This window comes from Myotis yumanensis, unplaced genomic scaffold (genome assembly GCF_028538775.1).
Source record: "Myotis yumanensis isolate MYYU_CA2020_CCGP unplaced genomic scaffold, mMyoYum1.0.hap1 SCAF_14, whole genome shotgun sequence".
Classification (NCBI taxonomy): Eukaryota; Metazoa; Chordata; class Mammalia; order Chiroptera; family Vespertilionidae; genus Myotis; species Myotis yumanensis.
Window position 1 is genome coordinate 2296991 of NW_027223765.1, and position 26230 is coordinate 2323220.

Here is a 26230-nt window from a genome sequence, read left to right on the forward strand (position 1 = left end):
ACCTCCCTCTGGATCCTCATTCGCCCCCTTCCCCCCCCCCCCCCCGCCCCCAGCTGATGGCAGCTCCCTCTGTTCAGGCCAAAGCCTTAGGCGGCCAGGAACCTGCCTTCACACTGCGCCCACTGCCCACCAGCTCCCGGCCCCAGCCCGGCCTGGGCCACCTGCATCTCTCTGGGACACATGAGTGTCCCCGTATTCTCTTCACGGAGAGTCTCCTGGGTGAGGACAGTCCCTGGCCTGTCCGCCTCGCCCCCCCACATGAAACTGCGCCTCTCCCCGAGCAGCGCCGACCTCTGCACGCCCTCCTGGGCCCATGGGTTACCCGGTGCACAGGGCGGCCTCCTCCCTGAGGCTGAGCCCGGGGAGGAGGAGGCTCCTGTTCTCTGGCCTGGACGAGCCTGCCCCGCTGTGTGAGGGCAGGAGCAGGAGCAGGAGCAGGAGGGCAGGGGGGCGGTGCCGTGGAAGCCGGCGGCCGCAGAGGCTGCCCTGGGGCAGGTCCAGGAGGCCCTCGCCTTCCCTGGCTCCTCGCGGATGAATTATTAAAGCTCATTTATGATGGGCCTGCCCAGAGCCCGTGCATAATTCATGGCGCTCCCAGAAGAGCCGGGCCGAGCAGCCACTGCCTCCCAGAAGCCAGAAGGAAGTGCGGGAAGGAGTGGCCCACCCCACGGTCCCCCCAGCGCTGGCACCTTTAGCGATGGATGAGCAAGAGGAGTTTGTGACCTCGGGATCCAGGCCAGGGACGCGGGGTCCCGGCCAGCCGCTCTGCGCAGGATCCGCCGTCTGCTCCCCAGGCCGAGCCTCCTGCCCGAGGCTCTGACCCAGACAGATCGGGGACCTGGGGGGCCCGCAGCGCCTCCTCCTCTCCCACGCATTTTCCAGGGAGTCGGCCACAATGGAAACATCACCCCTGCCCAGGCCCATGCAGCACAGAGGCTCCGCCAGGCTGTCTGTCGGGACGTGGCCACTGGACACAGGCCCCGGGTGCCCGCCAGGTGCTGTGATGGAGCCACGCCCCAGCCTGGTCTCTGGGGCGGCACTGTCGGGTGGAGGCACCTGTGACAGCCACCAGGTTGAGTCGGGGGGACCCAGGAGCTCCTGCAGCTGGACCCTGCCTGGCGGTGGCGAGACAGGCCCTGTGCACATGTCCCCCTCCACTCCGGTCAGATTCTGTCACTCACACGTCCCCATCTCCCCTCCTGCGCATCCTCCCCAGCCCCCAGCGTGAGTCAAATCCTCGCTGAGCCACAAATAGCCGTCCTCTGTGTGTGTCCCCAACACAGCCTCCTGCCTCGAGGCGCACAGAGACCCCCCTCCCCTTCAGGATGCAGGCTCCTCTGGTTCTCCTCAGAGCCGGGACCCATCTCCCCATCCCCATGGAGGCTGGTGGCCACCTGAGGACAGCCAGGTTCGAGGAGAGGTGGAGCAAAGGCCGGAACTCAACCCATCAGGGTCAGCTTTGCTCCTCTACCTTGTCAAGTCACCTACACCAGGACGTCTTCCTGGGTTTCTCCCACCCCCTCTCAAGCCCACAGTCCTCACCCCACTAACTGACCCTTGCCTTAGCCCGGGGCTGCAGACTACTCTGTCACCAAGCCCCTGCAGAGCTTAGCTGGCTGCCTGGCAAGAAAAGAGTTTTCCAGAAACACTTGGAATTCCATTTATTCAAACTTCCTCCCCTCACCCGACTGGTACCTGCCCTGCCACCTCCCTCTGCAGTGGGAGAGAGACTGGGGGGCAGGCCTGGGAAAGGGGGTCCAATCCAGCAGGTGGCAGAGCACAAGGAAGGGAACTGGTGAGGCAGAGCCCCTACTGTGTGCTCGGCATGTGGTTCCCCCCGAAGTCACACCGCACCTGGGCCAGGCGCAGGCCGATCAGGCCCACTTCCTGGATGGACTCTGAGGTCCGGGGGTGGGGGGGCGGGGGGGCGGGGGGGGGGAGGGGGCGAGGAAGCCACACACCCAAGGCCACACAGCCGGTCTGTACCGAGCCAGGACTTGAACCCAACCAAGTATGGCTCCAGAGCCCTAAAGCTGTCCCCTAGGCCTGTGGTTGGCAAACTGCGGCTTGCGAACCACATCCGGCTCTTTGGCCCCTTGAGTGTGGCTCTTCCTAAGCCTTAGGAGTACCCTAATTAAGTTAATAACAATGTACCTACCTATATAGTTTAAGTTTAAAAAATTTGGCTCTTGCCCTGACTGGTTTGGCTCAGTGGATAGAGCGTCGGCCTGCGTACTGAAGGGTCCCAGGTTCGATTCCGGTCAAGGGCATGTACCTTGGTTGCGGGCACATTCCCAGTGGGGAGTGTGCAGGAGGCAGATGATCGATGTTTCTCTCTCATCGATGTTTTCAACTCTCTATCCCTCTCCCTTCCTCTCTGTAAAAAATCAATAAAATATATATATTTTTTAAAAATTGGCTCTCAAAAGAAATTTCAATCATCATACTTTGATATTTGGCTCTGTTGACTGATGAGTTTGCCGACCACTGGCCTAGACCATTCAGTCTCCCAATTCCAAGGTGGACTCCAACTGCCAAGATTCAAATGAGGAAACAGGGTGCAAGGGGCCACCCCTCATTTATGAGATTTCCCAGGTTTGAGACGGGGCCCAGCCCCACATGAGGGTCCCCTCTGCCCCCCAAGCAAGCCAAGCTGGGTGCAGTTGGGAAGTCCTTCCTTACACGCTCAGAGCTATGCTGCTGCGGGCATGTCTCGGCAGTGCGGGACGAGCCCCCCAACCCCCCCGCCCCCCCGCGGGACCCTGGACCAGGGAGGGAAAGGATGCCCCCTTCCTCTGAGATTTGCATCTTGCCAGTGCCCCGCGTCCCAGAGGGAGCCCCGCTGCATGCCAATCGCTCGGGATTGCAGGTTCCCCCTGGTGCTCCGTGGCTGTGCGGGGCCCATAGCCGCAGGGAGGAAGGGGAGCCGGGGCCGTCCCAGCAGCCATACCTCCTCCCGAGCCCCAGGAAGGTGCCAGGCCGATGGGAGCCACTGCCTGGCGAGCCTGGGTTGTCCTCAGGGCCGGCTTGAGGAGAGGCAGTCAGGCGCACCCAGCAGGGCTTGTCATTGCCAAAACACTACAGGTGTATCCCAGCTCCTGCAAATTCCCTACCACCTCATTCATCATTCATTCACTCATTCATTCATTCATTCACTGGGGTATGAGCCGGGCTCCAGGCTGGCCCCTGGTGAGCAGGGCAGATGTGGGCCTGCCCTCAGGAGCTTAGAATTCCAGCAGAGCAGACGTCTGATCTGATCCGGGCCCAAGGAGTGGAGGGAAGAGGGAGTCCGGTGAGCTCTGTGGGGTGGGATGCAGATGAGGGGCCCGAACAGCCTCAGGGCTGGCAGGTGAAGGGGGCGCTGCCGAGCTGGGGAGCAGCCTGGCAGGGAGGAGGTGCCCTGTCTCCATCACTCACCCTCCACAGCCGCCAGCCGGGGCCCATCACACCAGCCCTGTGCAGAGCCACTCTCCCCCTGGACTTTGTACCTGTGCTCCGACGCGGGGTTGGGGCAGCAGAGAGCTCTGAGCCTCAGCCCAGCACACACTAGAGCAGCGGTTCTCAACCTGTGGGTCGCGACCCCTTTGGTGGTCGAACAACCCTTTCACAGGGGTCGCCTAAGACCATCCTGCATCTCAGATATTTACATGACGATTCATAACAGTAGCAGCATTACAGTTATGAAGTAGCAACGAACATAATGTTATGGTTGGGTCACAAGATGAGGAACTGTATTTAAAGGGCCAGAAGGTTGAGAACCACTGCTCTAGAGGCTGAGGGTGATGTTATTACGCCCCCCCGCCCCCCCCCCCTCCGCTCCTGGGGCTCCAGCAATAAGACCCTCCTGCCGCCACTCAGCCACAGGTGCCCACAAGTGCAAAGCACTCACCGTTTTCCTGGTGATTTTTGATAGATATTGTCACCAAAACATCATCTCTGGAGTACAGGGCCTGGCGCACAGTAGGTGCTCAAAACATGTTGGCTGAATGACCAGATGCTCCAGCCTCACAACTACACAGCATGGGAAATAGGGTCCCATCTTAAAGATGAGGAAAAGGAGGCACAAAACGACTCAAGGTCACCTAGGAGACGCTCTGTATGACCCCCGCTCCGCCCTCCTCCATCACTGTCCCCTGGACCAGGCTCTCTGGGGGCAGCAGGGGGACACAGGGCGGCCAACGGAGCCACGGCTCCGGGTCCCACTACACGGCCCTGTGAAGCGCCCACCTTCTCCGTTTTGGAGTAATGGCCTCCGAATGCCACCGGCCTGGACCCGCCTGTGGAATACACTGCCCCAGGCTGGCTCCCTGCAAATCACCCGGCTTAATGGCCCCTGGGATTGCCCCTACTTCCCTCCCCATCCACTCTGTGCCAGGAAGCTCGGGACTGGGGGGCCTCAGGCTGGGAGGCCCCGTCATGAGCTGTGGGCAGCCCAAGGCATCGGGGTGCTAGGAGGCACTGCCCCGGGGTGCAGCGGCCTTGGGAGCCTGTCAGCAAGAGAGGGAGGGGGCCTGCCTGGAGCTCGGGGACCCTGGGCTGGATCAGGCCGGGGAGCTTCTCCCCCGCCCCACCCCTGCCCCTTGTCCTCGCCCCCCCTCAGTGGCTTACCCTCTCCCCAGAGCCTCCTCAGCCCCGAGCGTGGAGGCCCAGGACCCCAGAAATGGTGGGGACCCTGAGAGTGCCTGTCAGAAATGGGGCTGGAGAGGAGTCCGCCCCACCCCCACCCCTTGGATGCCTCTGGGAGCACCCGCCATGCATGGCGATGACTCGCTCAGCCTCACTTCCATTTCTTCTTCACCGAGGAGCCCCCAGACCGCGAGCTCCCCAGAGCCGGCCAGCACGCAGCTAAGCGAGGTGTGGGAATAAGGTAGTCAGCTGACAAGCCCCTCAGTCAGCGTCTCTGGGGAGCCCCGGTGCCCCAGGTCCGTGAGAAAGCCAGCAGCCCCCTGTAGCCGCACTCTGCGGACCTCGGCCTGATGCACCCAGCCTTGCGGAGGGACAGGGGTGATGGGAAAGCGGGAGGGTGGGGGCACCCGAGGCCCTGTGGCGGGGGTGGGGGGAGGTGGGGGCTGCTTGGAGGAGGCGAGCTGCGAAGGGCTGTGTGAGGCCCTGGCTGCTGCTCAGATCCCAGTGCCGGGTGTACATCCCGCCTCCCCCGCTCCCCAGCTGTGTGATCCCAGTACCACTCAGCCTGCGGCCTCAATTTTCCTGTCTATGAAACGGGAATAAAAACGGACCAATCCCATTGGACAGCATATGTGAGGGTCCAGCTCACTGATTGATGATGTGGTTAAAACAGCTACTTCGGTACCAATTTCCCTCCAGCATGAACACCCTCTCCTCCCTTCCCCTCCCACCTCCTTCCTGGGCCCCACCCCCACGCGCAGATCTCTTGTCTATACGGGTACTGCCTGCCCCTCTCCATACTCCCTGCAAGGCTCGCTAACGAAACCCAAGTCTGCAAGAATCTCCCACCGCCACGCCAGCCCCAAGGTGACCCATCCTTAGCTCAAGGGCAAACCCTGATTAGCCTGAGCCAATCACAGTGCACCTTCAGTGGCTGGTTTTGAGAGGACATGTGACCCGGTGCTACCCAATGAGGTGTGAGGGGGAGTTGGCTAGAGGCTTCTTGGTGAGGTTCCTCTTAAGAGGAACCCAGAGGAAACATCCCCTCTTTTATCCTAATGTCTGGCACCTGTGATGCCTGGAGCTGTGGCAGCCACCTCGTTGCCGGGAGGGTGTCAGCAAGGACAGACAGACACACGACAGGTGCGGCAGCCAGGCCAGTGCAGGTGCGGGCTTGTCCCTCCGCGGCAGCGCACATGCGCCTACCCCTTCGGAGGGTGAACAATCGTCACCCGCGGTCACCGAGGTGCACAGGGAAGCAGCGCTTTTCCTTGCAGCCAAACGCACTCTTCAGACTCAGCTCTCCAGGGGGCAGCAGTGAGCTCAGTGCCAACTCCTGGAAAGCCCCTGCGAACTGGGGGAGGGGTGGGGAAGGCACAGCACAGGCTGGGAGAGGCCCCCAGGGGTGAGGGCGCCAGAGGAGGGCCTGTCGGAGAGGCTCGGCCCCAGTCCTCAGGCCGAGCAGGCCGGCTGGGCGAGGGACCCGGCGAGCAGGGCCGGAGGTGCAGAGGCCAGAGCACCTCTAGGACCTGCAGGTGGTCAGCCCAGCCAGGGCCTGGCTATTTCCAGGGCCAGTGGCCGGAGGCCAGAGTGCCGGGCTGAGAAGCAGGGCTCCGCCCAGGACAAGGTCCCAGCTCACCCTCTGTGGGAGACACTGCAGCACGGGTGGGGGTCCGGGGAGGCCTGAGCTCGGGGAGAAGGGGACACCATCTGTGAGCGCCCTCAGCACTGGGCTGTTCTGCAGTTCCTTCCTCTTTTCTAACAGATGAAGCCGGGGCAGGGCCGGGGTGGGCTGTGCGCTGTGTGCCGGCTGGAACGGGTGGCAGCACCAGGCCTGGCCTTTAAGGCCTCAAACGCAGCATTCCAGGCGGCGCCGGGAGCACGCGGCTGCAGGCGAAGTGATTAAGGCTTAAATGCCACGTCAGCCTGGAAACACGCCGAGGAGCAGGCCTCTACCCACCTCAGGGGGCGCTGGCCTGCTCCTGCCCAGCCGGCGACACAGCTGTTCTTTGCCAGGCCGCCCGAAACCTGGTGACTGGGAACCCGCACGAGGGCACGGCCGGAGCTGGGCCGCACTGCACGGCTCCTGGCTCTTCGGGGTTTGCAGAGCGGTCTCGATGCTCCCGCACCCCGATTCTCCCACACCCCGATTCTCCTGCACCCCGATTCTCCTGCTCCCCGATTCTCCTGCAGCTGATTCTCCCGCGCCCCAATTCTCCTGCACCGCGGGTCAGGATGCGTTTATTCACGGGAATCAGATGTGCGCCCCAGTGCAGGGGTGCGGAGCAGGATGGCGTCTCGAGCAGCCTGTACTGAGCACGGGGACTGGGTCCTGCCCCCCCACCCCCAGTACGTGCAGGCAGCAGTAATACCCCTGAAGGCTCTTTTCCGCCACCACAGGCCTCAGTTTCCCTGCCTCACAATGGAGGTATCTGGGTCCCCTATTTCCTTCCCAAGTCAGGGTCCATGCAAGGCCCACAGTGCCCGAGGAGGTGGCCCCACCCTGCTCCCTGCCCCCACAGGAACCCTCACTGGCCCTCAGGCTCCCAAGCCCTTCTCGGCCACTTCTGTCCTTTGCGGAAACCCCTCCCAAAATGCCGAGGACTCTGGGCTCTCCCGGCACCGCCAACACAAGGCCTTGAGGTTCTGGGCTCTCCCGGCACCGCCAACACATGAGAAGCCAGGAAAGCAAACAGTCCCTCTGACATCAGAAGCCCTCAGTCCTGGGCCCAGGCAGCAGCCTCAAAGGCCAGCGCCCAGCACAGGCCCTCACACAGCCTTGCTCATGAAGAACCAGTGACAAAAATTCACCCCGAAAGGAAGTGTCTTCACCAGACCCCCCCCCCCAAATAGAGGGACATGCGGGGATCATCAAGCGAAGCTTTTGTACCCCAAATCACCTGCAGCAGATGCCCAGGGGTGCCCGTCTCCCTTCGCTTTGTGTGCAGAGGACAAGCGCCCACGTGGAGGGGAAAACACCAGCCCAAGGTCACACCGCTAGGTCCCCACTGCCAGCCCGGACCCCGCACCCACCCTCCGGGTTCCCCACGGGGAAGGGCTGCTGCAAAGATGCTTTGCTCCAGGAAGAACTCACCCAGCTTCTGAGTCCCAAGCCTCCTAGAGCATCTAAATACTATTCAATTTGCAAAAATTTGAATTACAAGGACGCAGCCTGTGTGTTTCCTTACGGACTGTCAGCGAGCCAGTTGGTAGATGATCAAACTTCCCAGCTCAGCCATAACTCAGGCTGTTTCTGACATAAAAGTTTGCAAAACACTGGTCCTAACAACCAGGCGGGTCCATTGCTCACTGTCAGCACTTGCCCAGCCAGGCCCTGGCACTAACCTCAAAGGCAGGTGCAGAAGGCGGGCACTGGGAGCGCATTCTGGGGGCAGAGATAAACTGTGCACCTGCCCACACACGCAGATGTGCACACACGCATAAGCACACACCCACACCCGCATCCATATGCACACATGTGCACATACCTACACCTGGGCATGCACGAACACACATGTCTGCACACACACAAACAACACGTAAGCATGCACACATGTGCACACACCTACACCTGGGCATGCACGAACACACATGTCTGCACCTACACAAACAACACGCAAGCATGCACACGTGTGCACACACCTACACCTGGGCATGCACGAACACACATGTCTGCACATACACAAACAACACGTAAGCATGCACACACGTGCACACACCTACACCTGAGCATGCACGAACACACATGTCTGCACATACACAAACAACACGCAAGCATGCACATGCGGGCATGCACTTTCATACACATGCACACGGGCACACAAGCATGTCTTCATATACAAAGGGCCACTCGTACATGTGTGTACAGACATGAACACATCTAACACATGTGAACAAAACATGAGAGCACACACATGTAGACACTTCCACACACAAGCTGACATGTGCGCACAGGCCCAGGCAAGAGCCACACACGGGAGAAAAGACCCAAAAACCACAACTGAGTCTCAGGTGCTTCTCGGGCCTGGCTGGGTGGTGGGTGCTATGGGCCATGGGACAGGTGGCTGGCACTCGGGGTGCAGGCCCAGCTGGACTGAGGGCCCTCCTGGACCCAGTCAGGGCCCGTGTGCCCTCATCACCCCACTCTGGGGCCAGGCCCATCCCTCAGGACCTGTCACACCCCCACCCTGAGGCAACACCATCAAGGGAATTCTGGGCTAGAGATGAGACTCCGAGACCAGAGAGGCTGAGGAAGTTCCCGAGATGGCACAGCTGTCGGGAGGCACCGCCCAGCCTCAGTGTGTGCCCAGAGGGGGGCTCACTCAGAAAGGTCTGGCCAGGAGGGAAGGAAGGCTTCGAGGCAGGAGCACGGGGCCCAGGGTGCACGCAGGGAAGACAGGCAGCTCCCCCACTCCTTCCCCCTTTATTTCAGGAGCCTCTTCCAAGGTGGGGAGACGGTTTAATGATCAGCAGGAAAGGCTGCCTGTGCCCCTCCCTGCTAAACAATTAGCCGATCGGAGCTCAAAGTGGGTCAGGCTAGGAAGCAGCTTCCAGACACCCAAAGAGCAGCCAGAGGCCAGGATGGGGGTGCGGGCTCCTCACATGGAGGAGATGAGGCCCCTCTGGGCTGGGGGTCCATGTGGAGAGGAGCGGGGAGAGCCGGGGCCTGTCCTCTCAGGGCCCTAGAGGAGAGGAAGCTGAGGCCTGGGGGCAGGGCCTTGTCAAGGTCCCCACCATGCTGCCCAGCCAGGGGAGGGGACTGGGCTGAGACTGCCTTTGACAGAGGACCCCCAGGACCAGGCCAGCCCATGGTGGGGACCCTTAGGTCCCCCATGTGAAGATCTCCGCTCCCATCCACCCCCCCCACCCCACGCCAATCCCAACAAGACCAGGTCTCCTACTCTGTGAGGCCCCAACCCCACAGGCTCAGCCACCAGCACCAGCAGTGGCCAAGACCCCAGAAGGGGGGCGGGGCCCAGGTGGGGTAGGAGGGGGACTAGGTGGTCCATGAGCAGGACCAGGGCCGGGGACCTAAACCAATGGCCTGAGCCCCGCAGTGGCAGGTCAGGGCGTCGGGCTCAGCTTTGTGGGCTCGAAGGACAGCATCCTGGACTCCTTTAGCCCCAAGAGATCTCGTGGGGACCAGGCAAGTCCCGCGGGGCCACCTGGGTCTGCACCTGTCCCGCCAACTCCCCTCTCTCAGCCACAGGCAGCGCGCGGCTCTTCAGGTTACACAGGACAACAGAGGAAGGGAAGGGAAACGGCAAAAACCACACGTGCACCTCCCTCTGGGAATAGGAATATCGATTCTTCAGCTTCTTGCAGATTCCAGACGAAAAACCTCAACCTGACATGAGACTGGAGGCCCTCAGGTCCTGGAGGCCCATGACCAGCCGTGGGAAAGCCCCCCATCCTTGCCTTTAGGGTACCCTGGGCCCCAGGGCGCCCTCCCAGACCTGAGGGCCCGGGCGCATCACTTAAAGACACAGGTCACCAGTTCTAGAGGCAGATCTCGAGCCTGGAGGCCTGAGAGAACAGCAGGATGGGGAGGGGGGGGCAGCAGGGAGGTGGGGGAGCAGCTGGGAGGTGGGGGAGCAGCTGGAAGGTGCTAGAAGGGAAGGAGGAGACCCCACCCACCTCTGCAGCCCCCTCGGGCCCGATGGAAACGCCAGGACTAGAGGATCCGGCCCAGGTTTCCATGAGCCGCTCCACCCCTACCCTGTGCATCACACTAGAGCCGGGCGGTGGGGGGGGTGGCACCGAGGCCACTCGAGACAGAGTCTCTGCCTCCCACGCCCATGCCAGGCAGGCCTGGCCCACGATCGCCTCACACCTGGGAGGGGCCGGAGGCGGACACAGGGCATGAGGACCCGGCTGGGGGCCACCCTGGGCCGAGGAAGGCCCCTCAGAGGGCAGAGCCAGAGCAGCAAGGTCACCACTGGGAGGCCTGCGTGTGCCTCTCGCGTCGGACGCCTCTTCATTCCCTTCCACAGACTGAGGTTTGAGCTTCCACTGCCAGCTTCCTGGGCCCACTGCGCAGAGGTGCCCAGCCCCTGGCAGGGCAGCTGAGTGCCAGAGCAGTCCCCACCCAGCGGCTGTGGGCACTGGGCAGGTCCCCGTATGGGGACGGGCATGACCCTGGGTTCTGAGGTTAAGGGGCCTGGCCTGGGCTAAGTGAGGGGAGGCCGCCATTGGCCTGGAGATGTCCCCCACAGTCAAGAGAGGGAGGAAGGTGGCCTGCCCGCCTCTCGTCACCCCGAGGAGCTGGCATCCCATGTGGATGGGCACAGCCTGAGCGAGCGGCACGGCCCAAGGCATCCTGGTGGGTGGGGGCCCATCGGGCTGTGGCATCAGGGCCTGATGCTAATGTCACTCGGCGCCCGCCCTGCCCACCAGGGGCCACACCCTCTCCCATTAACTCTCACCACCGGCATCTACAGCAATTCTGTTATCTCAGTCGGGAAATCTGAGGCAAGGCCATCCCAATGGAGAGGGTCAGCTCTGGAGACCAAAGCATGAGCCCGCAGGGCCCACCAGACGCTCCGCATGCCCCCGCCCGCCTCCTCCCGGGCGCTGGCCGGGCCGCCCGCCCGCCTCCGAGGCGCCAGGAGCTGGCAGCGCCCACCTGTGCACAGACCCGCTCATTCCACGTGACTCGGTCTCCCCTTGGGCACACCAGTGTGACTAAGAACCCAGAGTGAGACTCGCCGCAGACGAGGAGGGAACTCATCTTAAAATGGGCTCCCTCCCTTCTCAGGGGTTATTTAGCCTGGACAGCTGGCCAAAAGAGGCCCCCCATAAAGGTGGGGCACAGGGGGGGCAGCAGCCAAGGGTCCCCCCAAACCCTCAACCCCGGGAGGGATGCGAGCCCTGGCAGCTCTGCACATCGTGGTGGTGGCCGGCCACCACGCCTTGCCCCCCCCTCCTCCTGGAAAAGCTGCGGCAGCTTGTTGGGGAGACGGAGACCCAGATGTGTGACGCCGCCTCCCTCCACGGGAGAGTCACAGGGAGGTGCAGAGGCCCAGACAGACACACGTCACCCACCATTAACCGCAGCTAGACTGACGCATGCTCGGTCGAGGCACTCGGGAGGAGGAGCTGTCAGTCATCTGCTGGGGCGTCCAGACCCCCAGGCTCCTCTCTGCCCCCCACCCATGCCCACCCACACCCAGAGGAAGGCAGGCGCTGGCTGGCACCATCCCTGGGGCGGAGCAGGGCCAAGCAGGCAGCTCAGCCGGGTGCTTCCCCCAGCTCTCAGCTGGGACCCCGGGGAGCAGGGGCCAGAGAGACCCAGGCGACAGGGACAGAGGTCCAGCAGAGGCAACAAGAGAGGCGGGCAGGGCAGGGTGGGCAGAGAGATGAAAGGGACCAGCAAAAAAGGTGCAGGGTGGTAAGAAAAGAGAGAGGCCCGGAGGAGGAGGCAGGGAGGGCAGGAGGCCGACAGGCCCGGGGGAGGAAGGAGATGAGGAGAGGCGAAGCAGCCAGGCCGCCCGCAGCCAGCAGCGCCGTTCACGCCGCTCGCACCACCTGCCACCACGCTGGGCTGAGCATAACGGAACAGGAGGAAGCCGTGACGGCGTGTGTGTGCCGATTCCGCCTCGGCCACCCCACTCCCAGCCTCACGCGTGCAGGGGTGTACACGCCTGCACTCGTGCCCATGTGGTCGCCTCCTTGTTGGAAACCCTGATCCAGGTCCAAGTGGGGTGACAGAGCCCCTCAAAACCAAAGCCCTGTCCCCTCTCCAGCGCTGACGCCTCTGCCCTCCCCATCGGCGGCAGCCTCGGTCCGCTTCGCCCGGTGGGCACGGAGCCACGCCGCCTGCTGGAGCGAGAACGGAAACAACGGCCACCAGACCCGAGCCCGCACTTGCTCAAAGCCCAGCAGCTTGAGAAGCTGGGCCGTCGCACCGCCAGACACTAATGAGGACGTGACTTCCCATCTGGGGCCTCTCCACTGAGGGTCGTCGCCCAGGGCCATGAGGCTGCGTCCCACCTCCCACCTCAGAGACCCACCTGTGTCATCTCATCCCCGCCTGGCCACGCTGACCCTGGAGAGGTCGGGGCGGCCACCCCCACACCCCAACCTCCAGCAGCCTCAGCCCTATGCCAGTCCAGCGAGAGCCCCAACTCCACCCAGCCACGGTGGCCACGATGAATGGGGGCGGGGGTGGGAGGGCCTCTTCCCCTCCCCCCCTCCCTCCCTCCAAGGATCCATGGGCATCACATCGGCAGGACCAGGGCAGCTGAAGGGCGCTGGCTGTCACGGTCAAACCCTGAGTGTCGTCACACGGTTAGTCACCTCCCCCGGACCCTCAGAGCCGCACAGCCCTCACCCTACCCCCACCTCGTCCTCTAATGACGGTCCCCAAGACGTGTCCCAAACCCTCAAATTAGCTCCGACGCCATCGCCAAGGGAAGAGCGTCCAGCTGCCATCGCCCCCGCCTCCCCGTCTCCTTGCTGGGGACCGAGGGACAGGTGTCCGCTCCTGCCAGGGGCTCACACTGTCCTTCCCAGGGAGACCCCTGCAGGCCCCACAGCCAGCTGACCCGCCACAGGCTGGAGGGAGAGGGAGCGAGGGGGGAAAGGTGGAAAGGCGTCTGTGTGAGCCTTCACAGGAGGATCTATGGAACGGCTAGGGCTCGGCTTTGAGGGGAAAGAACAACAGAAAAATCACGCTTTTGCTCTTTTTCCCAACATCGTGGCTTAAGTCCATTTCCCTCCCAGCAAAGGAAAGGCAAAAACGCACCCCACAGCCCTGAACTTGGTGCCATTCTCTTCTCCCTGCGCCCGCCCCCCCCCCCCCCCCCCGCCCCGACACACACACGAAAAATCCAGACAGTTGTCAGAGGACACGTCCGTCCGTGCGGCACCTGTAATTTGCAGACTGATCACCCGCCTGAGCACAGCCAGGCTGAGCGAGGAGAGCAGCGGGAGGAAGAGGGGCTGGAGCAGCGCCCTCCCCTCGCGCCCCTCGCTCGCCTTCCTCCGCGCCCTTGTCTGGGAGACGGGGAGCTGGCGGCCGCAGGTTCTGAGCAGAACCCCTCCTCCGTGGGACTGTCTCAGAGGCACAGCCAGCCTCTCCCCTTCCCTGAGGCCGGACCCTTCCCCTCCCAGCCGGGCTGCTCATTTTCCAGGTCCTCGGGCTCCTGGTGAAGGAGGCCGGGACAGGTGGCTCCCGGGGGAGGAGCAGAGACAGATAACAGGCAGCAAGGTGGTTGCTGTGACCCGGAGCCAGTAGGGGCAGGGCTGTCTGGGCACTGGCACAGGCTGGGGCATGGTGCCCACAGAGACAGCTGCCGTCCTAAAGGGCACATGCCCTGAATGCCCACTCCTAGCCCAGGCACATCTGGCATGGGCTCACCCGGAGGGAGGAAGCCGGAGTTTGAGGCTCCTGGGGGGGGGGGGGCGGGGGGGGAGGGGGGAGAGGCTCAGAAGGGCCAGGGAAAGGGCCAGGAGCGGTCAGGCCCAGGAGATGCGGTTTTCCTGCGGGGGCAGCAGCCGGGCAGCTGGGGTCCTCCCCACCAGACACCCTCTGCCCCCACCGGGAACCCGCGCCTCCCCATTGGGCTCACAGGGCACCCTTCCCCCAGGCGCAGCGGGGCGGCCAAGAACAGGGGACCCTGAGCCACCACCGGCGCCCACATTCTCTGCATCCGGCCCCCCTCCAAGGAAAAGGCCACGGGGGGCAGGTGTGGGTGCCCCGCGCCTCTGGCCCGAGAGCGCCAGTTCCCACCCCGGAGGCAGGGCTCGCGCCGCCCCTCACCCAAGCGCAGGTCTCCCTCTCGCCGGGACGGCGGCCAGGGAACCGGCGGGCCAGCTCGGACCCCCACCCCACGCCAGGCGGGGCGCCCTGGCTCCGCTCCGCTCGGCGGGGTGCGGGGGGTGGGGCGGGGGAGAAGGGGCACCGCGGGGAAGTTTCGCGACGCAGCCACCAGCGCCGGGACGCGGCCGCCCGCCCTCGGGGCTTGGGGCTGCCACCCCGGGCGCAGCGGGCAGCGGACTCGGTGCCGCCGCGGCTGCGGGGCGCGGGGAGCGGGAGCGGGCGCGGGCGGGGGCGCGGGGCGGCCGAGGCCACTTACGTGTGCTGCTGCGGGAAGCTGTAGGCAGAGGCGCCGGGGGCGGCGAGCAGCGGCAGCAGCAGCAGCAGCAGCGGCGGCAGGAGCCGCAGCAGCCGGCGCGGGGGCCCGGACGCGGGGCGCGGGGCGCCGGGGCCGGGCCGGGGGCCGCGGCGGGGCCGGGACAGCGCGGTCCGCGCGGGGCCGGGCCGGGAGGCGCCGCCGGTCCGAGCCGGCACCGCCATGTTTCCATTCAAGACGCGGCGCCGCGGGGAGGGGGGCGCGGGCGGCGGGCGCTCTCGGCCTCTCCTCCGCCTCCGGGAGCGGGACCTCGGGCTGCACGGGCCGCGGCGCCTCTGCGGGCTGCGGGCTGCGCCGCGATGTCTCCGCCGCGCGGGCTCCCGGCGCTCTGAGCGCTCGCCCGGGACCGGCGCTCAAATAGCTGCGGCCGCCAACCCGCCGGCGCCGCCCTCCTCCCGCCGGCCCGCCCCCGCGCGCCCCCGCCGCGGCCACGCGCCCGCCCGGGCCCGCGCCCCCGTCCCCGCCGCCCGCTGCCCGCTGCCCGCGCGGCGCCTACGCGGCCTCCTTCGGGCTCGACCTTCCGCCGGCGGGAGGCCCGGAGGCCGTTCCTGCGGGAAGGGCAGCCCGCAGCCCGGACGCAGCGAGCGCAGCGGCTCCACCTCACCCCCCGCGGCTGCAGCCGCTTCCAGGGTCCTCGAGGGGAGACCGAGGCCGGCCCGGGTCCCACGCGCCGGCGAGGGGCTGCGAATGCGGGAGCAGCCTCTTCGGCCACTCGTCTCAGCTCCCGGGCTAAGCGGGCACTGCGCCCGCCGCCAGCCCCGCCGGTGTGCTCGGCCTCTGCATCGGCCTCGCCTCGTCCAGCGCTGGCCGGAGGCCCCTGCACAGAGCCCCGCTGGCCTGGAGGCGCCGGTCCTTCGAAGGCGGGGAAGCTGCTGTCAATCCTTACTTTCCGGCCCGCGGGCCGCAGAGCCCAGCTCGCTCCTGGTGCCTGCCGGTGTGGGCTCCCACCCCCTTTTCCAGGCTGAAGTGAGAACGGGAGTGAACCAAGCACTCATGGCTGGGGAGAGGGAGCACCCCCGAGGTCCCCGCAAAGGTGCCCCTGGTGCAGAGAGGGTGGGAGAATGCTCCATGCCAGCTGGGCACGGGGCCAGACCCTCTGAGCGGGAACTACCCACAGACTCTGCTGAACACGAGGAGTGAGGGACGGTGACCACCCCCATGCTCTCTGGGTGAGGGACCCCTCACCCACTCCCAGCGGCCTCAAGAGGATTTGCAGTTGAGGAGACCAGCGGGGTGGCCCCTGGACTGAGGGGGGGGCAAGGGGAGGACCAGGTCTCAAGACAGCCTCTACTTGCTCCCCTCCTACCTGGGCTTTTCCCTCCTCCTCTCCTGGCCTGATGAGTCTCAGGGGCGAGACTGAGGTTTGTCCTCAGGCCCCAAAGGACGAGGCCCCCAAAACATTGTCAGAGGAAGGCAGTGCCCGGGGCCCCACACTCCTGACAGGCCTGGGGTGTAGTGAACAGGAGGGGCTGCTGGATCCTGGGAGGCCAAGCCGGCAGCTCTGCGGGGGACAAGCGGGCCTCACTGAGCCAGATGCCTGACTGTGCCAGATGCTCCCGCCCACCTCTGGGCAAGGGGTCCCCCAGGCTGGACAGAATTTGGGGGGAAGTGTTCTGCATAGAAGAGTCAACAAGCTGGGCCAACCAGCCGCTTCCCAGCCCCACCCGCAGGTGCTCTCTCGTCCAGGCTGCGGCATCCTCCGACGGCTGTTTGCTGGGCAAATGCCCATGTCCATGGCTCCAGGGAACCAGCAAAAGGGCATCACCCGTCCTGTTGCCAATGGGGGTTAGGGAGGCACCTTTCCAAGGCAAACTCGGCCGTGGCAGGGTGAGAAGGGGCAGGGGCAGCCTCCCTGCCCTTTGACCCCGGGATGGCGGTGCTGCCCCCAGAGAGTCTGGGCTGGGGGAGGCGAGTAGGGGCGGAGTTGGGCGCTGTCGCTCCAGTCTCCGCAGATGTGCACCTAATTGAGCCGCTGGTGCCGAGGGAGCGGCGGGAGATTTGGGTTGACAGGCCGTTAAAGGAAGACGAATAAGGCCGGGAGGCGATTAAGAGGGAACGGGGAGTAAGAGTTACACACTGCAACCCCAAGGCTCACAGCACCCTCAGTCTCCTGGCGGCGGCTCCAGCCCCCGGTGGGGGTCTTGGGGGGGTAAATCCAGGAGCCGGGGCCTTCCCTGGCAGAGGCACAATGATGTATTTGGCAGCAAAAGCCTGAGCTACCCACCTGGCCAGAGGTGCCCCCTGGGAGGGAGGGCAGCAGGCGCAGGAAAGCCTGTCCTGGCAGGGGGCCTGGCAGGGCCAGTTCTGCATGTGGGCTCAGCACCCCAGAAGAGACTGGGAGGTCTTTATGGTAAACCTACTATGTGTCCAGCAAGTCCTGGGCGTGGTTATGCCTCGTGCAGGAGGAGGAAGCCCATAGGGACACCTGGGGCAGCAAGGTCCCCACTTCAGCCCTGCCGGTGTGGCTCAGTGGTTGAGCTTCGACCTATGAAGCAGGAGGTCACAGTTTGATTCCCCGTCAGGGCACATGCCCAGGTGGCGAGCTCAATCCCCAGTAGGGGGCGTGCAGGAGGCAGCCGATCCATGATTCACATCATTGATATTTCTCTCTCTCTCTCTCTCTCCCTTCCTCCTTGAAATCAATAAAAATATATTAAAAAAATAAAGATTCCCACTTCAGCCTGCTCACCTCCAGCCTCCCTCCCTTCACCCTTTGCTGCTACACGAGCCAGTGGGCTGATCTCTCCATTCTCTTAGGGCTTTGCTACCACTTGAACCCAGGATACTACGGACCCATAGATACCACTTATTCCAGGAAGCTTTCCCGGACAGCCCCCTTCAGCTACGAGGCCTCCCCATTCTGGTCCCCACGTCCCTGCCTCGGCCCTAACCTACCCACGTGTGGCAGCCTCTGCCCTGGGTTCAGGAAACACCTTCACTCTGGACTCTTGTCAAGCTGGGGCCTGAGTCCCCTTGTCCCCGCCCTCCCCTCAGGCCCCCCCACAGAGCCGGGGAGGCACAAGAAGTGTTGGCATAAGGACTTTCAAGTCCATCTCTGGAGCCCGAGGGTGTGCCCGGAAGTGTGGTCTGGTCTGGTCTGGACGTGAGAAGTGACAGCTTAGGCCCCAGCTATCACAGGTGGCGAAGGCAGGCCCCGCTGCCTCTCTGAGCCTGTTCTCTTGTCCACATAATGGGAGGCGTGGGACTCACCCGGCAGGGGGATCTGGAGACCAAGGCCTCGAAGGCAGGCCTTAGCACTCGCAAGGGCTTCGGGAAGGGGAACCACAGAGACTCAGGCAGCCGGAGGGCAGGCCCTCCACACAGGCAGCAGGGAAGGCCTCCCGGAAAAGGAGTAGGGATTCCAGGCTGGCCTCCGAGATGAGCAAGATCGGTGGGCATATCAGGAAGCGGGGGGGGGGGGGGGGGGGGGGACCTCTCCTGGCTGAGCACGGCCTGAGCCACAACCCCCCTCCCGAGTCCCATGGGCCCAGCTCTGCCCTCATGGGGTCAGTAGAGGGGCCCAGCTTTGGCAATTGTTCTTGTACAACAGGAGGCTGCCCCGCCTCGCTGGCCCCCTCTGATGTGCCTATTCTCTGCCTCCCTTGGGCTGAACTCCGTGGTCCCAAGGGCCCCCAGCGGGACACGCTCCATGGATGGGCTGGCAGCCAGTGCTGCACCTGCCAGCGGCCACCTCAGCTCGCCCTCTCGTTCCTTGGGGACCCCTGGGGGTGCGATGGTCCCACAGATTCCCCTGGCTGGGCATGGCACAGAGGCAGCGTGGCCGCCAGGTGCAACCAGACAGGGCCTTCTCCTCCCTGTGATGGTGCCCTTCCCACCAGGAGCTGTTCTGGGATGGCCTAGAGTTTCCTCGGAGAGGTCTGGTCCAACCTGCTCCTACAGATGAGGAAATGGAGGCCCACAGAGGGGTGGAGGGTGGTGAGCAGAGACTAGGCTCGCCTGGCTGGTGTGCCTCAGTGGTTGAGGGTTGACCTAGGAACCAGAAGTTCCCAGGTTCAATTGCCGATCAGGGCACATGCCCGGGTTGAGGACTCGGTCCCCAGTGTAGGGCGTGCAGGAGGCAGCCAATCAATGATTCTCCCTCATCATGGATGTTTCTATCTCTCTCTCCCTCTCCCTTCCTCTCTGAAATCAATAAAATATAATTTAAAGACAACAACAAACAAACCACAAAGAGACCAGGCTCTGGGCTCAGGGCTCAGGGCTCGGTTCTGTCCTCTGGGCCCCTCCCAGCCACCGGCCCTCAGAGTCCTCAGCACCCCTCTTGGGAGGACCCTGAGCTGAACACCTGCTGGGGGTCCCTTGGCGCCACCCCACGTCCCACACGTGGTGGTGTGAGGGGCACGCAGGCCAGATGCCGGGTCCGCCCCGCCCGGAGGCCCTCGGCCCGTGGTGGCAAGAGAAGATGAGGACAAATAAAAGAGAGCCATGTCCTCGGTGGAGCATTAGGTGTCTGCTCAGCTTCCGAATAAATAAAAGTCTCCCGGAGCCGGGCGGGAGCTGACAGCACGCTCACTCTCCGCAGACACGCTGCCTGCCTCCAGGTGGAAGGAACGGTGTCAGGGCGGCTCAAAGTCGGGCGCCGCGAAGCCGCCTTCCATCACGCCTAACGCCCCGTCAGCCAGACGGCCACGGCAAATTGCCTCCTCTGATCGCCGCTCCCGGCCGGAGAGAGAGGAGAGGAGTAGCGGGCACAGGCCTCCTCCCCCCCGCCCACCCCCCCAATGCCTGGGAAGGGCTCGGACCAGTTCCCATCCCTGCCTGTCTCGGGGATCCAGCTGTCGGTAATTCTGGAAACAAGCTGTCCCTCTCTTGCTCATTTTGCAAATGAGGAAACTGAGGCACAGGGGGCTTTGGCGACTTGATTAAACCCAGCAGGCCAGCGACGTGGCTCCTGGAGGAGGCCATTGCCTCACCCATGGGCATGATGTGGCCCCAGAGATCCAGGCCGAACCCGGAGATCCAGCCACTGGTCTCAGCTCCCGGAGCAAGAGGCTGGGAAACTCCCTGAGCAAAGGCGTCCTCTGCTCAAAGCCTCTTTGGCTTTTGCCCGTCCCCCTTTGGTGGCTCAGCCCAGGCGGCGCGGTTAGGGTTGGGCAGGCCGGGACTCGCCATCACTTCATCTAACCGATGGCTGGGCTCCTGCGAGGGGCAGTTAGCACTTCATTTGCGGAGCCTGGAAGACGGATGGGCCAGGTGCTCTTGGATTCCTGAGAGGCAGCTGCCAGGGGAGGCTGCGGAGCCAGGAGGAGAAGCGGCGGGAGTGGCTGGCCCCAGAGAGGCTGCCCGGCCCGTGCCAGTGCTGGTGCTGGCACTCTGGGCCTCCCCAGGGTTCTGGGGGCACCAGGCAGGGAGGAGCGGGAGGCCTTCTGCCAAGAACCTGTCCGTTTTCCCGTTGGTGCTGGGTCCGGGTCTCTATCTGCAGCCCTGGCTCCTCTCCCGGGCCGGCCTGTGGTGGTGGGGGGGGGGGGGGGGGGGGGGCAGGGAGCGGGGAGGAAGGAGCAGGGACTCACCCCGGTTGGTTGGTTGGTCAGTCGGAGAGGCCTGGGGAGAGAGATCCCGAGGGGCCCCTCTCAGCCTGGTCTGTGGTCGAAGAAGCCAGGCCATTAGCTGAAGGCGGAACCGCGTGCACTTATGATTCAGCAGCTACCCCGGCTCCTTCCAAGGAGGTTTCCAGCCAGTCCCCTCCCTGCGAGGTCTTCAGCGGCACTGGCCCAGGGGAAGGGGGGGATGGAGGGGAGAGAAGGGGGGGGGGGGCGGGCATCAGGGTCTGCTGAGAGCGGTCCCGCCGGGCTGGAGGCTACTCTGCTGGCGGGGAAGCCCCGGAAACACGCAAGACAGGTGGGCCAGGCTGGGCAGGCAGAGGCCGGGGGCTCCAGCTCCTCAGGCCACAAAGGGGCATCACAGGGGCTGCCCTCCCCCTGGGCCGGGTGGGAACGCGCTCCTCTCGCTCCTCTGCCTGAAGGAGCACCAGGTGAGGCAAAGGAAGGGCTCGTGTGGTCCTGACAGGAGGCACCGGCGATGCAGTGTGGCCAGAAACAGGCAGGACAGAGGCTGGCCGGGGCGTGGTCCCCGGGCGGGCCAGCTGAGGGAGGGCACCGCTGCCCAGAAGGGGTGGGTGGGGACGGGGAGGTGGTCCAGGGCACAAGAGCCAGAGCGGACCACGGCTTGCAAGGGTTTTGGACCCCATCGGGGTCTGGGCAGGGAGGAAGCACCTGTGTCCGGAGATGATGGCGCCCTGGTGACTCTCAAGGGCAGCAGGCCCTGTGCGGCCCCTGCTCCGTTCCGTGAACGGCCAAACCCAGCCTCAGAGGTGCTCTGGGCTGGGCTCACAGTCACCCGGTGAAGTGGCACCTGAAACCAGACCCCAGGACCCTGGGTCCTTGCGTGGGGCCATCCCTGGAGCCCTCTCGTGGACACATCTGGCCCACGGCCCCATCGTGGGTGTCTGTTTTCCACTTGCCGATTACGGGCCAGTGCTGTGGCCGGCAGAGCCAGGCAGGTGCCCGGACAGATGCAAACAGCAGAGGGCCCCTCGGGGCCCAGAGACAGACCTGGAAGCCGGGAGCCTCCAGGCAGAGCCGAGCCCTTCCCTGCAGAGGAGGCCGCCAGAGCCGTGCTGGGCTCAGGCCGGCAGGCGGGGTGCGTGGGGGCTGCACCTGTGCCGGCCCCTGAGCGTCGGAGGAGGGCGAGGAGGCTCCTGCCTGCGTCTGTGCCCATCGGCTGGAAGGGCTCCCCGCCCGCCTGCCGCCAGGCCTCCCGGAGCCCAGGCTGGCAGCTCCGAGCACCATCTTGCTGAGGTCTTAATTTCTAAATGAGCGAGGAGGAGCTTCGGAGAGGCAGAGGCGGGCGGAGAGACAGGCGGAGAGACAGAGACCTCAGGGAGCCTCAGGACGTGGACTCAGCAGTTTGCAGGTCCTGCCGAGGATCCCGGCCAGCTGCCAGGGTGGGCGGCGGGAGCGGGCCGTGGACAGGAGGCTGGCGATGAGTCAGGCGCCGCCAGCGTGGGGGATGGAGCCCGGACCAGGGTGCAGGCCTGTGTGCCAGGCAGGCTCAGGACCCCCGGAGGGCAGGGCGTATCCAGTGCTGATGATTGACTGACTGACTACAGAATACTCCATCACCACCATCAGCCGGGGCCCGGGGTCAGGTCCACCCTGTGCTGACCCCGGCCAGTCCTGCAGGTCAGTCCCTGGGAGGGAGGGGGCCCCGGCCCTCGGAACTCCTCCCTGGTCCCCGTGCTGCTCTTGGCCAGCTACACGTGTCTGATGGGACTGGGGCTCCGCATCAGGCCGCCACTCAGTCCCCCCACATGCGCGGGAGGCTCCTGTGCAGAGTCGCACAGTCTGCAGCCTCTTCCCGCAGGCCCTGCAGACCCCTCGCCCTCCAGGCCTGCTCTTGGCGGAGCCTGGGGACCACACTGTGGCCTCCCCGGGGGTCTCGCTGCAGCTGCTGGGTAACTGGGAGCTTTGGAGGCTCAGCCCCGCTCTGGAGTGACCCACCCCACCCCCCTCTTCACTGTGCAGCAGAGAAGGGCTCGGCCGGGTCCCCCCCTGCTACCCACCTCCCGGCTCTCCCGAGATTTCCAAGCGAGAACTCCTAACGTTTCCTCCTGAACATGAATGAGGATCCCAACCATCACCACTCCTCCTCCCCTCCCTCCCCGCCACACACGGGCCTGGGCGGGAGACGCCTAATTCTCAGTGGGGTTCCAGGTGGAGAGCGTCAGCCCCATTGAGCGGATGAGGAAACCGAGGCCCAGGCGTTCGAGCGAGTTGCTGGGTCCGGCTGGGAAGCAGCAAATGGGGCCTGGCTCCCAGTGCAGCTCCTCCTGGGTCAAGGCATGAGGAGCGTGTTGTAATCTTAGAAAAAAAATTGTGAATAAGCCCATCTTATTTCAATATGCAAAACTAGGCACATGACATGCAAATGAGCACTTCCTGTCTGCTCCCAGGGTGGCAGGCAGTGCCGCAGCCTCTGGGTCTGACGACATCTAGCAGGAGGCCCCTCTCTCCTGCTGGAACGAAGCCCCTCTGCTCTGCCTGCCCCCCCGCCCCCACTTCCAGGCTGGGCTTTAGGAAGCCGCTGGGGATTTGTCCCCACAGGCCCAGGGAGCAGGCCTCGGTCCCCCAGGTAAGGCCAGGCCCCTCACTCCTCCTCCACCCCCTCCCCTCCGGGGGCCCCCGGACCAGGAGCGTTGACTGTGGGCACTTTGGGATCCGAGGACGGGACTGCTTTCTGCTGTGGGAATATAGGAAGGCTTCCTGGAGGCAGAGGAGAGGCTGACCCAGATGAGGGCAGCGCTGGGGGGCCGGGCACAGGTGCGAGGGGGGATCTGCTCCCGGAGAGCCAGCGAGGCGGGGAAGGTCTGCTCTGTCTCGAGCAGCGAGGCGGTTCCGTGATGAAAGCGCGCGGGGCGCTGGAGCAGGCCGGCCAGGGCACCCGGCGGCTGTCGGCTGACGCAGCTGTGGCCGCAAATCACCGGAGAAATGTCCCAGGAGCACAGGGTGGAAAGGACAGTCGTCCGGCGCCTTGGCCTGATGCACGGCCGACACCCACTGGGCCGGGTGACTTTGAGCTCCTTACCCTCGGTCCCTGCACCTCAGTCTCCTTGCAGGTAAACGGGTTCCATCAGCCCCTCCTCTTCCTCTCAGCTGCCGGAAGCCTGGGGGCTCTGTCCTTTGCCGAGTCATCAGCATGCGTGGAAGGGGTGCACGGGGTGCCTGGCACCCACTGTCTCACCTCTCAGCTGTGCCGGGAGCCAGGCCCGGCTGCCGCACACGCCCAGGCTGCCCCGAGGGCTTGGCCCTGAGCCCCCAGCCGGGGGCAGGACGGGGCCGGCACCCATTCCAGGGGCCGGTCAGAGAGGCTGGGCAGGTGCAGAGGCCTCGCTGGAGCTGCTGAGGTGCACGGCGGGGAGGGTGGCCTGTGGGGAAGGTGACAAATAGCGAGAGGAGGCACGTGCCCAGCTCAGTCTGGAAGCTTCCGTGAGAGCGGTTCCAGAAGGATCCGGGACTAGACAGATCTGCCGTTAAATTGGTCAGGTGGGGGCAGCGCCCAGCGGGGAGGGCCCATGGGATCCCGCTCGCCTCTTCCAGAACACTGGGTTCCCAACTGTCTCTAAGCGACAGGGAATTCATTTTACACTCAATTTGATGCCGATCCCCCTCACTTGACAGATGGAAGAGGGGGGCTCTGATGGAGGGTCCAGGGGTGTCCGGAGGCTCCCGGAACAGACTCAGCAGGCGCCCTCCCTGCCAGAGGTGGGCACAGGCCCCAGCTCTGAACAAGGTCTGCTCTAGTTCCGACCCTCCTTGGACAACCTTGGGAAGGCCTCCTGCAGCCGGGGGCCTGGGCTCCCTCCGCCGGAGGAGTGGGGGCCTTTAGCTGCTTCCCTCCGCTGCTGGAACTCTCTCCCGGGCCCCCCATCTCGGACAGGGGGTATTTAGTCACTTCCCCCGCCTGCGACCGCTGAGGTCTGGGCGAACTCGGCTGCCTCCTGGCTCGGCTAATTGGAATCGCCCCCCCCCGCCTCTGCCTCAGTAAGTGATGCGAATCCCCAGTCAGAGGCCGGTGATGGACAGCCCTGTCACAGCAGCCTAAGTGTTTGGAGAGCAATTGTTCTGGGGAAGGCTGCCATTCCTCAAGCCTGGGCTGTGCGGGCACCGCGGGCAGAGCCAGCCTGGCCTCCCTGCCCAGACCCCGGCCCCGGCCCCTGCCCCTGGCCCGCCCCGCCGCCGGTGCCCGCCCTGTCTAGCCCGCCACGCACGGCTTCCGGCACGCTATCCCTGTCATAACAGTCAGAGCAGCAGAGAGGTATTGCTCTTAAACCCTCAACACACATTTTTATAACCTTTCTGTTTAATAAGAAAGAGACAGCTCCAATTAGCTGGGAATATTCTGCAGAAATGGGATTATTTTAAAAGCTCTGGCAATATTATAAAATAGCTTCAGTAAGTGAACAGCTGTCGCTGGGCCCCGCCCGCCATGCGCACTGCGCCTCCCGCACCCTCTGCAGGGGGGCGGGGGGAGGCTCACTCCCTCCGCAGGCACCCCGAGTCCCCGGATTCCGCTCTGGCTGGCAGGCAGGAGGTGAGCGGTAGGGTGTGGGGCATGGCACCCCTTGCCCTGGCCTGGAGGAGGGGCAGCTTGGGCTCCCACCGCCGCTGGACCCAGGCCTCGCTGGGGCCCTGCCTTTCCCAGGGAGGCCAAGGTCACCTCTCAGGGCCGCCAGCCCGCCCTGCTGCCCCTTGGCCCGGACGCGGCCCCCACTGTGACGGGACCGCCCGCCATCCCCAAGCCTCCCCAGCCTCTCCGCGGCTTCCTGGTCACGGGGGCAGGGTGGCGCCCGGACTCCCCCTGGCTCCTGGCTTTTTCTGAGCTGCTCTGCCCAGGCCCATCCGGGGGCCGGGTGAGCATTTTACCTGAGGGCCCTCCTCCTTTTTCTTGGGGCCAATTGCCAACCCCTTGGAGCCTCCTCCCGCCCCCCCCCCCCCCCAGCCCACTGTGCCCCTTCCCGCCAGAGGGGTCTCTCTCTCTCTCTATTTCTTTGCCCACCACAGTGGGCAGCTCCAAGCTGGGGGTGGGGCCGGGCTCCTGTCCTTGCTCCCTCTTCCCTCGGGGCTGCCCAGCCCGCAGGGCCCTGGAGGAGGGGCTCTCAGCTCCCACTCTCAGAGCTCCCACTGTCGCTGTCTCCTCCGCAGCCCCTGCTGGTGGCCAGCGCGCCGGGCCTGGCCTGATGCCACCTCCTCCTGCAGCCCCCCAGGCTCTGTGGGAGGAGCCGGGGACGGGAGTTCAGGGAGGCCGTGGGTCCCCTTTAGCCTGCTGGGGCGGGCGGGGGTGGGGGGTGGGGGCAGAGGGCTCTGCTTTCTTACCTCTCTGTCCAATGGCCCCTGTGGTGCCAGGTGAGGCCCTATGGTGCCAGGCCCGCCTCGAGGCTCAGGTTAAACAACAGACAACATGTGAACACCCTTCAGCGACCGCAGCGCCTGGCCCATGGAACCTGCCCCGATGGCTGAGGAAGCTGAGTCCTGGGAAGGGGAAGCTCCGAGACTGTGTTCTCAGACAGGGCGGTGGGCGGACCAGGCTGGCGGCCTCAGCCCTGGCATTGGACGCTGGTGGGCCTGGCACAGGTGAGGATGGTGGGATGGAGTGAGCCCCGCCTCCGTGGCTCCGGTTCCTCCTCTCGCAGGAGCCAGGAACCCCGTGAGGCCCTAGCCCTGAAGCAGGACTCCTGGGGCTAAGGGGGGAGGGAGGGAGGCACAGGGGCAAGCTGCTGGGCAGGCGGCCTTCTGTGGCAGAGCCAGGGCAAAGACTGGGCCAATGGGGGCGCCTCGGGGTCCCCGATGCCCCACTCACCCACCCTGCCAAGTCCCCTCCAGGTTTGGCCAAGGATTATGGGGCCTCAAGATCCCCCTCGGGGCACCTGAGCCATGGCCCCTCCCGGCGCT

At 64.8% G+C, this 26230-nt stretch overlaps 1 protein-coding gene across 7 annotated transcripts in view; it reads right to left on the reverse strand.

Annotated features, from left to right (window-relative positions):
* Positions 1–15025, reverse strand: part of CACNA2D2 (calcium voltage-gated channel auxiliary subunit alpha2delta 2) — a 112021-nt gene extending 96996 nt beyond the window's left edge. For all 7 annotated transcript variants that reach the window (XM_070391341.1, XM_070391338.1, XM_070391339.1 and 4 more), the window contains exon 1: positions 14706–15025. In XM_070391341.1, the coding sequence (XP_070247442.1) occupies positions 14706–14926 (221 nt within the window). In that variant the 5' untranslated portion in view covers positions 14927–15025. The remainder of the gene's footprint in view (positions 1–14705) is intronic.
* Between the last annotated feature and the right edge of the window lie 11205 nt (positions 15026–26230).